At 42.4% G+C, this 14,778-nt stretch overlaps 1 protein-coding gene across 1 annotated transcript in view; it reads left to right on the top strand.

Annotated features, from left to right (window-relative positions):
* Positions 1 to 14,778, top strand: part of CUL4B (cullin 4B) — a 43,387-nt gene that overhangs the window by 5,865 nt on the left and 22,744 nt on the right. Inside the window, exons 3-9 of the mRNA XM_018560085.1 lie at positions 4,372 to 4,487; positions 4,972 to 5,075; positions 7,770 to 7,839; positions 8,822 to 8,895; positions 12,375 to 12,537; positions 12,930 to 13,019; positions 13,240 to 13,322. Of these exons, the coding sequence (XP_018415587.1) occupies positions 4,372 to 4,487; positions 4,972 to 5,075; positions 7,770 to 7,839; positions 8,822 to 8,895; positions 12,375 to 12,537; positions 12,930 to 13,019; positions 13,240 to 13,322 (700 nt within the window). The remainder of the gene's footprint in view (positions 1 to 4,371; positions 4,488 to 4,971; positions 5,076 to 7,769; positions 7,840 to 8,821; positions 8,896 to 12,374; positions 12,538 to 12,929; positions 13,020 to 13,239; positions 13,323 to 14,778) is intronic.

Genomic DNA, 14,778 nt, shown 5'->3' with positions numbered 1-14,778 from the left:
GGTAAAGCATAAATTGGTTTTAAATTCTTTTCTACTCTATTCATAGTTCTAATAATTGGCTATACATATGCTATATGAACACACCAAATGGACAAGCACAATCTTTTGAAGTAGTGTGCCGCAATGCACAGTGGTACATTACCATGTGCTGTGGTGTGCTCTAATGCATGTGTGTCAGAGGTGTGTTGTCTTTAAGTGCCACGGAAAATGACCTTGCACCCTTACACATCTATGGTGCGTTGCAGCATGTATTACAATAAGCTCTTAGCCTTGTCTCCAAAGAGAAAACAGATCTGTCTCTGCAACTGCTTTTAAAGTAGGGATGTCCAGATACCAAGTACCGTACTCGCTACAAGTACAGATACTTTTCCAGTTTCAAGACTAGACTAGAGAAAAATTCAAAAGTTAGCAGGCAGCTGTCATTTGTAAGGAGCATTGGCTATTGGGCTCCTGGGATTTCTGCATCCCTGTTTTAATGTACGATTCGATACAGATATAGTGGTTGCACCTATTAGGGAATGCACCGAAAATTCGTCCGCCGAAACCATCTGAAAATGGTACTTTGAGCAAAATGCCGAAGTACCATTTTTCTGACAAAATTGTGGCGCATCTGTGATTTCTCTCCTCCCCGCTGGGCGCTGCTCTGTGTCCCCTCTGACACAGAGCAGCGACTAGTGGGGAGGAAAGAAACTGTCAGGAGGCAGCTGTCTCGGGCCGCTGTCGGGAAGCTCATTTGTCACTCTGCTCTTTCCTCTAGCATGTTCCTTGTTACCCAGGTACTTGCACTGCTTACTTTACAAAAAATGTGTTGAGCTGGTTATACTCTAGTAGTTTTTTTGTGTGTGTTTGTTTCCCTTTTGGGCTGAGGTAGAAAAAGAAAATCTAACAGATCCTCATAATGATGATGTGTGCATTACCATAGCGACAGTGTTAACTGGGTCTTACATTTGTCTTATGAAGTGAAGCTCATATCTAATAAGTATTGTTTTGACATATAACCCTAGATTTTTAAACACTCGGTGGTGGAGCACTGGAGAGTTGAGTACCAGTGGGCCTCCTGTGCATATCTGGCCTCAGACATTGCCCCATATAGGTGACATCAATCGCCCATCAGGGGTGCGTAACTATTACCGTATTGCCCGACGCCCGGGACATGCAATTCCAGTCACTGTGCGGGTTGTTGTTTTCTACATTTACCCCTGCTTCGGACAAGCGGGGCTAAATGTACAACAGGAAGCCGCTGCACGTTTTATACAAGTGATCTATTCAGATCACTTGTACCAGCCTGATTGTATGTCCCCTCCCCGCCGTGGTTTTCGGGTTCCCCTGCTCTTGTGGGGGACCAAGGACCATGGCAAATGAGCACAGGATGGATCGCAGGGAGCAGAGCGAAGAAAGTCCTTTCTCCGTTCTTCTCTCTGTGATCAGTGAGACTGGAGAGCTGTTATCACAGCGCCACCGGTCTCAGCTGTCAGAAACTGCACCAAAGATCTGTTCTGTGTTGGAGGGCAGGTTCCTTAAAGAAAACCTGTCGCCTCCAAACTATCTCACAAGGTCTTGTAAGCCCCCGTGTGATGGGAATAAAACCAACCCTGCCACCACCACCACCACCATCTGCATGCAAATAAAAGCGTGTGTGTTGCCGCTGCCATTCCACTGTGCCACATTGTGGTAGCCTGGCAGCAGCGCTCTCTCACGCAATGTTCACTAACCCCCCCCCGCGCGCTATACTTACCTTTTGGCGAACGCTCCTTCCCCTAAGGGGCCTAGACAAGATCGCTGCTCGTTTCATACAAGTTATCAGATCACTTGTATAGAAACAAGCTGCGGCCTTCACGTTGTACATTTAGCGCTGCTTGTCCAAAGTAGGGCTAAATGTTCAAAATGACTCCTCGCCCGGCACCCGAAGCTGCATGTCACGGGCGTCGGGCGATAGGAATTCCACACACCTGGTTGAGGAACAGATATTTACTGCTATGGCCTTTATGGGCAAAACCCAATTACTTTTTTTTTTTCCCCCTCATCTTCTGGAATCTGATCACAATAAACTTATTGATTTAAAGTAATTCTGTCAGCACAGGGTCAAAACTTATGTATGCCCAGAATGTAAAAGCAGATGTGATGAACTTACCTTTCCAGTAGCCCTTGTCCGAGCCCCAGTCCCGACACTTCTGGGTGTATCCAATGCAAGCTTTGGTGCTGTGCGCTGTGGTTTCTCTTCAGACTCCCTTGTCACTTCAGGACATTCAAGCTGATAGGAGAAACCACTGCTGCTTTGCGAGCAGGTATGACACACGTGGAATTGTTAGATACATGCAGCTGCCGCAGATCAAGCAACATGGCAGAGTTTTAAGACACAGGCCACTGGATTGGTAAGTATGTGCCATCTTCTTTTATAGACTAGGCTTACTTTAGTGTTACCCTTTATTACTAGCATCCTTACTGATGTCTGCAAGCATGTCCTCACAGGAAAGAGTTGTTTTAAATATTTTACACCTTTTTTTAAAAATTGTACAATTTGGTAACTTGACTGCATTGCATAAATAAAGCTTGTGTCTCTGTTTATGTTGTCATACCAGGAAAATGGTACACTTATTTTGCAGTTTCTTTGACAGATGTTGACACATTTATTAGGTTACAGTACCATGATACTCCTGACTGTGACAAGGCAGTTCTACAAACCTTTGAGCTACTGTGCCTTTTCAGAGTAATGCAGATCAAGCCTCAGGAAAAAAAACAATTAAATCCTAATGTCGACATCATCTGAGCAGAGTAAAGCTGGCCATACACCTATAGATTATCTGCAGATTTTCTATGGTCAGATGGAGAAAGTGCAAAAGATTCCTCCCACTGGGCCAAGCTTCAGTATCTTGCTACTCTGCCCCGCTAGCTGTTAAAATACCTGAACAATCTGATTGGCTGCAGGCATTGTTCAGGTATTTTGACAGCCAGCGGGGCCGACTAGCAAGATACTGAAGCTTGGCCCAGTGGGAGATTCCTCCATCCACTCAGTTTAGGAATCCGTTGCACTTATTATGACCACCCCATCAGTACTTCGTTGGGCCACGAGATGCCTTTGTTGGGCCACCTCGTAACTCCACGAGATGTTGAAAGGTGATGCGGGGAATCTGACACTGCACTGTTGCCCTTCTGGTGTCTTGTACCAGTCTTGCCACTCTCCGATCTGCCCTAACATTGACTAGTTGTTGACGGCCACAATTCCCACGTTGAGACCCAGATTTTCAGCTGAATGTCCAGTCTTTAAACACTTTAACAGCTGCTCTTGAACATTTAACGAATTCTGCTGTTTTGCTGATACTCGCTCCATGGCTCCGAGCGGCAACAATCATCCCACGTTCAAAGGCTGTTAAATCGCGTTGTTTACCCGTATCTTCAGAAAAAAATCACTTCTACTGTCGTGGGAAACAACCTGCTTCCCTATTTATAATGGTCTGGCCCTCAAGCAACTTCAGCGCGAAATTATAGCTAATTTGACTACAGACGTCAGGTGGTCATAATAATCTGGCCACTCAGTGTATTTCGCTGCACAGACTGTGTCTCTGGGTGGAGACTATGCCCCAAAATCTACACTCTACTGTCTAGCTGGAAGAGCTTCACAGAGAGAAGTTAGAAATATAACTGTGTGCAAGAAAAAAACAAAACTTCTGGTCAATTGTTTGAAACCTTTTTGTTTTAGTTGACACAATTAGAAAAATTGAAAAGCAAATATTGATAATCATCCTGAAAAGTAGAAATGGCTTGTGAGTTAAAGGAGTACTATGGGGTCAGTGTTTTTCCCCATAGTTCTCCTTAGGGTAACGGGAGGACACAAACTAGCGTCCTCCCGTTACCCTAAGCTCAGTATACCGCGAGCTACAGCTCGCGGTATACTGAGGCGCCGCAGCCGGAGCAGATCCCGACTTAGATGACGGGATCCACCCAACTGCGTGACTGACAGCTGGCTCTACCCCATAAACAGTGCATGTCTGCAACAACTACATGCTTCCTCATTTTTTTTTTATCATTAAAATTGTCGCTCATGTTAACAAAAAAGAAAAAACAATACTTGTTGATAATGCCAGAAATCCAGTAAGTTCTAAATGTTCTGCAGCATGGAAGTCTCAAGCAGTGTTATCAGCTGTGCGCAGTTCTCCTTGGAACTGCCGAGCTCCTACCTCTTATGTTATGGAGATAAGAGAAATGTTCTGTTGTCAGCAAAAGAGAACTGGGAAGGACTGACAACACTGTTGGGGATTTTGGCCCCGCAGAGGCATTTTGTGGTAGTTTTTTAAACCCATATTGGGTACCAGGAAAGCTACACTGTTTCGTTTATCAGTTCAGTACATTTGATGCATTTGCATGTGTTCACAGATAAACCAAAATTGCCTGAAAACTACACTGATGAAACTTGGCAGAAACTGAAAGAAGCTGTTGAAGCCATTCAAAATAGCACTTCAATAAAATACAACTTGGAAGAATTATATCAGGTGAGTTTAACAACTCTTGAGAATAAAAAAAAATGAGGTCGGGCATTGTATAACACCTTAATATTATGTATTAGATACTTAGTTGGATCAAGACACTGCCATGAATTCAGTTGCGATAAAGAACTGAGATGACTCATGTCTGCACCTTCCCTACCCTGCTTATGAAATTGTAAACTAGAGGTACAGATCTCGCATGCTGAAAATCAGTGTTCTTTCTGGCCAGATGGTGTTTTGACATCTTGTTACATGTAGTATGTACTCTGGCCTGTCTGCAATAATTTCCCTCCCAAGTCCATGTGCTGAGTTTAGGACAGGAATGATCATTATTCTCTATGGTGAAACACAGCTGATACATAGTGATTTCAGGACACATCAGGAGTTGGGGGGGGTTTCAAAGAAATTATCACTTTAACAGTGTGTTTTTGTACTTTTTTTTTCCCCTTGCTTTCTTAGCATGTATTGATGTTTATATTGTTTATTGCAGGCTGTTGAGAACCTTTGCTCTTATAAGATATCTGCAAACCTCTACAAACAGTTGCGACAGATCTGTGAGGACCACATTAAAGCACAAATCCACCAATTCAGAGAATATCCTTTTCGTGAAGACTTTTATATCACAACTCTCTAATCCAGTAATATATTCCTTAAAATCATTAAATATAACGTTTTTACAAATTCTAGCATATCTGCCTTAATTTCTTTAAAGGAGAACTATGAGGAGTGATTTCCACTTACCTCATAGTTCTAGCCGACCTGTGACAATGAGACTGTCACTGGTCGGCTCAGTAGATCGGGAGGAGAGCGAACACATACCAGGTTCGCTCACCTCTCGATCCTGTCACGGCTCTCTGCCGTGACGGGGAGGGGCTGTATTCCCCTCTCCCCGCTCCAATCTGTCAGCGCTGACTGGCGGAACGGGAGGGGGCGGGTACAGCTGGCTCTGCCTCTAGATAGGCAGAGCCAGCTGTCACGCAGCTGGGCGGATCCCGTCATCTACGTCGGGATCCGCTCCGGTTGCGGTGTCTCAGTATACCGCGAGCTGTAGCTCGCGGTATACTGAGCTTAGTCTAAAAGTGAGCTTACTCTAAAAGTTGGAGTTTATTTGGTGTGAGCCGTAGAGTTTGCTACCTTACTCAGTTTCCCAAGCACTAGAGCAAGAAGTGTTAAAGGAAGCCTTTCAGAGTACAACCATCGGAGTTGCTTTTGCTGACTTGAAAGTTCAAGCTTCAGAACTGTCATCCTCAAACATGCTTCACTTTTTCCTGAGTCGAAGCAAGTGTGCAGTAACCTGGAGCAAGTGTGCAGCCACTGAAGTGTTAGGGCACCTGTTGGCCACATACTTGCTCCAGGTTCATGACCCACAAAGTTTTGAGGCAAGCATAAGGATTACATCCTCAAAGTTTGCACCTTTTGACTTTTTTGTTCTGGCACTCATTGCCTCTGCCATAAAAAAAAAAAAAAAAAAAATGTACGGCCCTGAAATACTTAGTGGATGAGAGCTCAAAAAGTAATGATTTGTCTCTCTTAAAGGGAATGTCTGTACATGTCAGTTGTACTTAAGCAGGAGCCTGAAAAATCTGTCTTGAATTCCTTCTTCTGAATAGCAGTACACTTCCTTTGCCTAGGCATTTATCTTCTGTAGCCTCTTATCTATATATCTGCAGTGTGAGGTCATCTAAGGCACTGAGTCTGTTATTGCTAGACTCAAAAGATTACGTGAGGCCACTACTGTGCTGCTCACTATTCTACAGTGTTAATTTTGATGGCAAATTTCAATTTAGTCTTAGTTTTAGTCTTTTGACTAAAATGCCATTTTAGTTTCAGTTGTTTTTTTAGTCATTTTTATTCTGATTTTAGTCGACTACAGCTCCAGTAGGTTTTAGTCGACTACAGCTCCAGTAGGTTTTACTAATCTAATGGATTTATTTAAAGTGTATTGCATTATTTAAGCCAGTCTCTAGAATTTCCAAACCCATTATATATTCCTGGAGTAAACCTCTTTTAACCTGTTATGACTTACGATGGTTGCCCCACATGGTCTAAGAAGAGTCGTGTTCTCATCCATTCATCTGCTCTTCTCTTTCTCCCTGACGTTGAGATGTTTGTGCAGCAAGTGTTTGCAAGCTGGTGTCCCCCTGGGTTGATCAGTAGGTTATTATTCAGTCATGCATGTCTCCCTACTACAGGAAGAGGAGGTGCTCAGGGAAGCAGAAGTCCAAATGCAATAGTGACTCCCAGAATTTTAATTTCGTTTTCATTCCATTAACTTCTCTATTACTTGGTTTTCGTCACTAAATAAAAAACATGCAGATGACGAAAAAAAAACCACTGCTATTCTACTTGCTGGAGGGGAAGATGTACCCCAGTACCTGCAGCTTACGGGTTTTCCTGCTTCTGCCTTATTCATTGTATGGATCTGTACTTTTTGAACCTCGACTGCTGCTTGATCATTACCCCTCTAGTAATAAGGTCACCGTCATCCGAGTTTCAGCTCTGGCATGAGAAAGTCAAGCCCTATTCCTACATTAACATGGTCATCTCCACACAGACACAATGTGGAATAAGCCATGGAAAGTCGGTAAGGGAAAAAGATCTGCAGCCTACAGACAATCATTGTTCTTATGCAGGGAGTCCACAGCCCTGCGTAAGCTATGACTCAGCTACTCATAGCTTACAAAGGGCTTTCTTTGCTCCTGGTAGCTGAACAGCAATAGGGGGCATGGAAAGTAAAGTATGTGGTACTGGAGGGGGCCAAGTTAAAGCGATTCTGTTACATTGTCCTGTGTGGGCAAAGCACCGAAACACTTTAAAGTGATCGATTTTAATTTGAAAAACTAAGAGAAGAGGCCAGCTTGCAAAGAAAACAATACTGACTTGTGCTGCCAATCTTCACTTGTTGAGAAACACTTGCTGAAAAATCTTCTGCATCCAACAGAATGTCTGATGTCTGGTCCCTCCACAATCTGTGGTCTCTACTGCTGGCCTCTGTCATTCTTCATCCTGTAGTGACGTAGGGGCTGGTGTAAGAAACCGCAGCACTCAGCGGGGGACCAAGCGCCTGATATTCGAGGAAGTATCTGATGCAGAAGATTTTTCAGCAAGCTCCTCCTTATTGTCAGTGAAGATTGACAGGACAGGTTAGTGTTCTTTTATTTGCAGGCTATTTATCTGTTTTTCTTTAGTGGCGGATTCACTTTAATAATGTGTACTATGCCTTAGAGATGGATTACAGTTTGATCAATTCTATTATGCTTGTTTGTGTTCCCTTAATTCATTCATTACAGATTCATTGGATAGCGTTCTTTTCCTAAAGAAAATAGATAAGTGCTGGCAGGATCATTGCAGACAAATGGTAAGTTATTTTTTTCCTTTTTTTATACATTGGTAAAAGGAGAGTGACATTGTACCTTCTGGCAGGGAGTGTATTACTGCATCTTTTTGGAGCGTTTTTAAACATGCTACCTGTCATCAGGACTTTATGGGGCTATCCACATATAAGGGAATTATTTTTATAAACTGTAGCCTAATCTTTTCATCTCAAGTTTCCTTCTGTAAACAGTCATGTAAATCAATACTGCTCCTTCAGTTTAGACTAAGATCACAAGCAGTTGATTTTTCAGACCGAAACTATTGTGCTAAAAACAAAACGGATTAGAAAGACCAGTGTACTTTGCACAATGCATCATAGATGCATCCTGTCATACGTGTTCATTTGTAAAATTAATATAAAGTTTTTACAGAAATAATTTAACAAAAGCTAAAACGGTTCATCTACTAGATTTGTAAGCTCTCACGAGCAGGGCCCTCCTAACCCTATTGTACTGAAATTGTTTTGTAACTGTACTGTACATTACATTTTGTAAAGCACTGCGCAAACCGTTGGAGCTGCATACATTTTGTATTATAATAGTTAAAACAAAAACTTAAGTTAAAAACAGAATTTTGACCAATATACATTGTAGCTTCCATTTGTAATTGTAGCATCATAAAAGTTAAGTATATATACATTAAATGACTATAGAAAAAGCTGCTGGTGGAACCACAATGGTTGCTGAGGCGCACAGGCATCTGACACCAGGGTAATACGGGAGATGTAGATGGTGGAATCATTCACATAATGTTCTGAAACATGTTTTTAAAATAAATATTTTTTTATTGAAAAAGTTGACAACTTTTTCAATAATCGATTATAATCGATTATGTCGATTAGTTGTTGCAGCCCTATTGCACACTATATGTAACCTAAATTTTAGTATTTCTCAAGTGTCCTGAAACTGTGCTAGATTGTTATATTTAAAGGGAAACTGCACTAATTTGTCTACTTTTAATTTAAGATCATGATCAGAAGCATCTTCCTGTTCCTGGATCGAACCTACGTACTTCAGAACTCAATGTTGCCATCTATTTGGTAAGCTTTTGAAAGACCACTATTAAACATTTCCTGTTAGGAGATGGTGTGTGACAGGCCCTTGGTGATAGGACAGCATCTATCTTTCTGAATTCTCTCCTACAAGCAACAGACACTTAAAATCAGTTCCACACGTCACAATTCAGCAGCAACTGGGAGCTTTCTGGGGTCCAGAACGGAGAGTAGATGTTTTTTGGAGCAGCCAATTACTGCACTCTGTGGTGATACTCCTGACAGCTCCTGGTATCATTTAGTCCAATTATATCACTCATGGAGTTCAGGGGTAGCTGTTAAAAAGAAAAGTACACGTCACTGCTATAATTAGCTGCTTAACATACAGAGTGGTTCAAGAGCTTTCTGAGGTAACTGCATTTCCTTCTTAAGCTGGCCATACACCTTACAATTATCTGCAGATTTTCTCTGGTCAGATGGAAAAAGTGCAACAGATTGGCCCAGGTGGAGATTACTCCATCCACACAGTTAAGTGTAGATGGAGAAATCTGCTGCACCTTTTCCATCTGACCACAGAAAATCTGCAGATAAATTGTAAGGTGTGTGGGCAGCTTTACAGCAAAGTCCCTTTCCCAAAGGGAATGTTTTCCTTCCCTTCAATGTACACAGACCAAAAGAGAAAGGGGATTTAGCTGTGAGCAGGAGCTTCTTAAGCAGTACTAGAGCTGTTTATATCAATACTATATATGTGATCTGAGTGACTTTAAAAGCCATGTCCCCTTTTTCAGCTTCCCAGACTCAGACGGTGGTGTCATTGCACGAAATCATTGTGCTGTCATAGTTATGATGACTATTACTACAAAGTACCCCTATTAACCATTTGCTTGCTCTTGTGGTCTCGGAGGGGCACATCTTTCTTGTACATGAAGTGCTTATACCCAATAATGTTCACACTTTGAGTTCCGTTTCCAGAGTGCTGTTAGAAGTGATGTATCTAAAGACAATATGGCCCTTAAACCTTTAGATAATGTCTTAAAACTTTTTTGTTAAAATTAGCTTAAAGCCGAACTCCGGGAAAAATGATAATGTACACAATGCACTGGGTATATACATGATCATTCAAAAGCTGCATGTTATGTGTGAAGGGCTGCTGCAGAGAATATGAAAATAAACATTTTATCTTGGAGCATGCCGACTCCTGCACTTAATGCCCCCCCTCCAGGCACTGCGCAGAGTGAGGATTGAGACCCGAGCAATGGAGTTCACCGGTTGCATCACCCACCCCTACTCACTACTTGCCCATTCACAAAATGTATTTTTATTTTTTTAAACAAATACAAGGTGTTCTATGATTGGAGGAGAGATGATGTCACATACCGCCCCTCCTTTCCTTCAATCACAGAATGCCTTGTATTTGAAAAAGCACACTGGGTGTGTAGATTGTAATTTTTCCCGGAGTTTCACGTTAATATAGAAAAGTTTCAAAACTGACATTTGTTCTATGTGCAAAATATTGTTTGTGTTACAATTTACTACTGACACTCTTCATCTTTCAAGAGAACTAGTCACAAATAGGCTTATGCAATAATCTAAATGCTAAGTCTCAAAACCCCAACTTTAACCAAAACTTTATTTGTTTTAGTTTTTGATTGAGTGGCGAACATCTGTGGTTTTTCATTTTGCCGGTGTCCTTTTTGAGGGGGGGGGGGGGGGGGGGGAGATTTCTCCCTTCCCTTCCTTGCCTTGTCTGACACCTATTACCAGGAAAAGAAGTAATTGCATGACAGAGGTTATTACTTTTTCGTGCTAGCATAACCTTTTTGTTTCTACTTACTATTGTCACATAAAAGGAAGTGAGGTTAACTAACCCTAGTGGGGATATATAATAAAATGTCACGGTCTATCCAAAACTAAGAGAATGTTTAGGTGGGTGTTGGGCTTTCAAGTCATGTAATTCTGCAGCATTGCCTATAACACATTTTTCTTTACTCCATTTAGCTGTATTCAGTCCTAAAATGACTCTTGGTGGTCTGTTTATAATTTCACACAAGAATCAATTTAAAAAAAAAGCGGGACTTTTGGGTGAATGCTGTGTGACTCTTTGGTGATAACTAGGGATGCACTGATACCAGTATTTTGGTACCGAGTACCGATACATTTTTTTCGGTACTCGCCGATACCAATTACTGAGTAACGGAAGTCCCATTCAGGAAGCCAGGTGGCGTGTAATGACTCGCCACCTGGCTTCCTGATTAGCCGCGAAGCCGGGCAGCGTTTAAAGAGTCGCCACCCGGCTCCCCGAGTAACAAAAAAGTTCCCTCTTACCTTTATTATGTGCAGCCTGTCATCCCCCGGGGGCCTCTCCAGCGAGGATGCGGCCTTCGTCCGGTACCCAGCCGGAGCCGTCTAGCCGTCCAATCAGGAAGCTGGGCGCCGTGTAATGACGCGACGCCCTGCTTTCTGATTGGCCGGGAGGCCGGCTCCATGCTCTCTTGTCATGAGATGACGAGGGAGCATGATGCCAGCTTCCCGGCCAATCAGAAAGCAGGGTGTTGCGTCATTAGACGGCGCCCGGCTTCCTGATTGGACGGCTCGGGCTGGGTACCGGACGAAGGCCGCATTCTCGCTGGAGAGGCCCCGGGGGATGACAGGCTACACATACTAAGGTAAGGTAACCTTACCTCACGAGGCCAGCTTCCGGTCAATCTCAGCTTCCGGTCAACACGCTGTCCGGCTTCCTGATACCGGAAGTACTCGTGCTAGGCATCGGAGCATTTGGGCGAGTACGAGTACTTGCCCAAATACTCTGAATCGGCACCGATATCGATACTAGTATCGGTATCGGTGCATCCCTAGTGATAACGCTTGTGTTAAGGGGTTAGATGTTCCCTGCCTGAGCACATGCCAAGAACACACAATTTTGCATTCACTATAACTGTTTTAAATGCAGAGCCCTAAAGTTGTTTTTTTATTTTTTTTATTTACCAGGCTTTATTTTTTGATACTGTTATGCATATTCCAGAGTATGCTATTCCACAGCATGTGTGATTAGCATGAAGTCAAAGGTTAAAATAACCTGCTATCAGCACACTGGAGAGTCAGACTACGTTTTCTCACAAACAGATCCTTCGGTCTCCAGTGGTTCGTCAACCTCACCCCATCGCCGCACAGTGCTCCAGTCAGCGTACTGCTAACACAAGGAGGGGAATTTTATCAAAAATCTGCAGCAGCTGTGCATGGCAACCAATCAGCTTCTTTCTTCAGTTTGTTTACTAAGGATTTGAAAATGAAAGAGAGAGGCTGATTGGTTGCCATGCACAGCTGCTCTAGATTTTGTCTGCGCCAGTTTTGATAAATTCCCTTCAAGGTGTTTTCAACTGTTTTTAGCTTTTCATATGTAAAATAAATAAACAGGACATATTTATTACTACATATGCATCCTGAGTAAACATGGCATTGCTGTTGTTGCTTGTGTTTGCAAATGTTGACTATATTTCTTTTCTACTTTTTGTATTTATTTATTTTAGGGACATGGGCCTAGAGTTGTTTAGAACCCACATAATTAGTGATCAAAAAGTTCAAACTAAGACAATTGATGGTATTCTGCTGCTAATTGAGAGAGAAAGAAATGGGGAAGCCATTGATAGAAGTCTGTTACGAAGTCTTCTAAGTATGCTATCTGACCTACAGGTAAGTGGTTTGGACCTTTTGTGCTGGTGTTTATGCAGTTACTGGATCTTTTTACACCCTTGTAAAAAAAGAATACAGATTTAGGCCCTCTGCACTCTTCTGTAGCTTTGAGAAAATGAAATGCATGTGAAACTGCTTGCACAATGAAGAGATCTGTGCTATTACAGTAGTTGGCATGGGAACTGCATGTAGTAACATAAGAATACCATTCAGTATAATGACACTGATTTTATTGCACATTTTGCAAGCACTTTGCATGTATTTTATTTCACAAGCAATTTCATAGAGACTGGTAAGTGGTCTCGTTATCATTTGTAACACTTTATGATTTGAAAGGTTTGGCTTACTTGGATGCTAGAAATCTAGTACTATTGCTATGTTTTTCTGTCTAGATTTATCAAGAATCCTTTGAACACCGATTTTTGGAAGAAACAAATCGTTTGTATGCAGCAGAAGGACAAAGACTTATGCAGGAAAGAGAGGTGAGATCTTAAGTATGCTCTGCCTTAAAGTGTTGTTGTAGTATTCATCAACTTAAAAATGTCATGTTACCCTCTTGTCAGTCCAGCTACCTTTAAAACTATAGCCATGATTTGATGTGTATTTTGGTTTTAGATTTCCCTCCCATTTTCAATGGATAACTACAAGCTTACTTATTTTGCAGGTTAAATCTTAGTCTTTGACAACTTTTTATTTTTACAGGTTCCAGAATATCTCCATCATGTTAATAAGCGGTTAGAAGAAGAGGCAGATCGAGTCATTACATATTTAGATCAAAGCACACAGTAAGTTTCATAGCATGCTTTTCTGGTTTATCCATATGGGACAGGCAGGGCTGAGCAGTTTTTTTTGGATTAGAATTATATTTAGTGTTTTAGCAATTTACACTTTTTTTTAATTGTTTTAGCCTAAAAAAAACAAATACTACTTGTTTTCTCAGATCAATGAGGCCAATATTCAGCATGCCAGTGAATAATGCTGAAAGAGGACTACTTTTAATTGGTGCTTGCTGATCTTTTTAACTAATTATTTCAGTAAATTCAAGTGGGCTGATTGGGATATTTATCCTTTATTCCATTAACATTTACCAGAGCTTTAGTAATAGAGCATAGGTGGAAGCACTTTGAAATGCTTGCAAGTATCACAATACTTCCAAATAGGTTGCTATCAGCAGCTAGACTGCAAGACATTTCTCTGCAGCATTTCCACCTAAAGAAGGGATGGGTGTAAGGTGGAGATTGTACCTCTCGCAACACTGATTGACATTTTTTTAAAGCCCATTTTCACCTTTGCGGAGATATTTAGAAAAAAAACATTTGCCAGCAATGCACACCGAGTGTACATGAAGCAGGCATATACATTTGCTGTATATGAACACATAAACTTACGTCTTTTTTTTTTGGTTAGCTTTCCTCTTCATATCCTCATGGACATGGCTGCCTCTGTGCTTTGTGTATTCATAGTGGCAACCCCCCTCCCCCTAGACCAGTGGTCTCAAAGTACCGGCCCGCGAGCCGGTACTATGTGGCCCGCAGCCCGCTCACAAGTCTGTTACACAGTCACAGACCGCGTACCAGACTTGCGGGAGCAGCTACACGGTCTGCATCTCTGTCGGATGCAGACCGCATAGCTGCTTCTGTGCCGACACTCGGATCCTTTCGGCCGGCATCTTCGCTAAACGCAGGCCGAAAGGATTGATTAGATTAGTAATGTCTGCAGCAGACATTACTAATCGCCACTAGATAAACGGATCGGTGATCGTGGCGCTGCTCAAGCCTCCTCCCTGCAACAAGGTAAGCCGGAGAGGGGGCTGTGTATTTAACTTACGGGTGTGGGGTGGGGGGTAAGACTGGGAATTATATTGTTATATGTGGGGGGGTGTTTGGGGGGACTGGGAATTCCTGCGTCAGAAACGCAAGTTTCTGACGCAGGAATCCCTAATTGCACCTAAACCTACAGATATGAGTGGGGCCTTATTGTGTGTATTGGGGTCCGTAGTACCATATTGCATATAGTTACATTTTATTTTAAAGGAGAACTATGGGGTAAGTGATTTTCCCCATAGTTCTCCTCAGGGTCACGGGAGGACATAAACTAGCATCCTCCCAGGACCCAAAGCTCAGTATACCGGGAGCTACAGCTCGTGGTATACTGAGACCACCGCTGCCGGGACGGATCCCGACATTACTGTCGAGATCCCCCCAGCTGCGTGAGTGACAGCTGCCTCTGCCCTTTCTAGAG

The sequence above is a fragment of the Nanorana parkeri genome, unplaced genomic scaffold (genome assembly GCF_000935625.1).
Source record: "Nanorana parkeri isolate BGI_ZX_2015 unplaced genomic scaffold, ASM93562v1 scaffold431, whole genome shotgun sequence".
Lineage (NCBI taxonomy): Eukaryota > Metazoa > Chordata > Amphibia > Anura > Dicroglossidae > Nanorana > Nanorana parkeri.
Note: the sequence above shows the minus strand (reverse complement) of the source record. Positions and strands in the feature narration are given on the sequence as shown.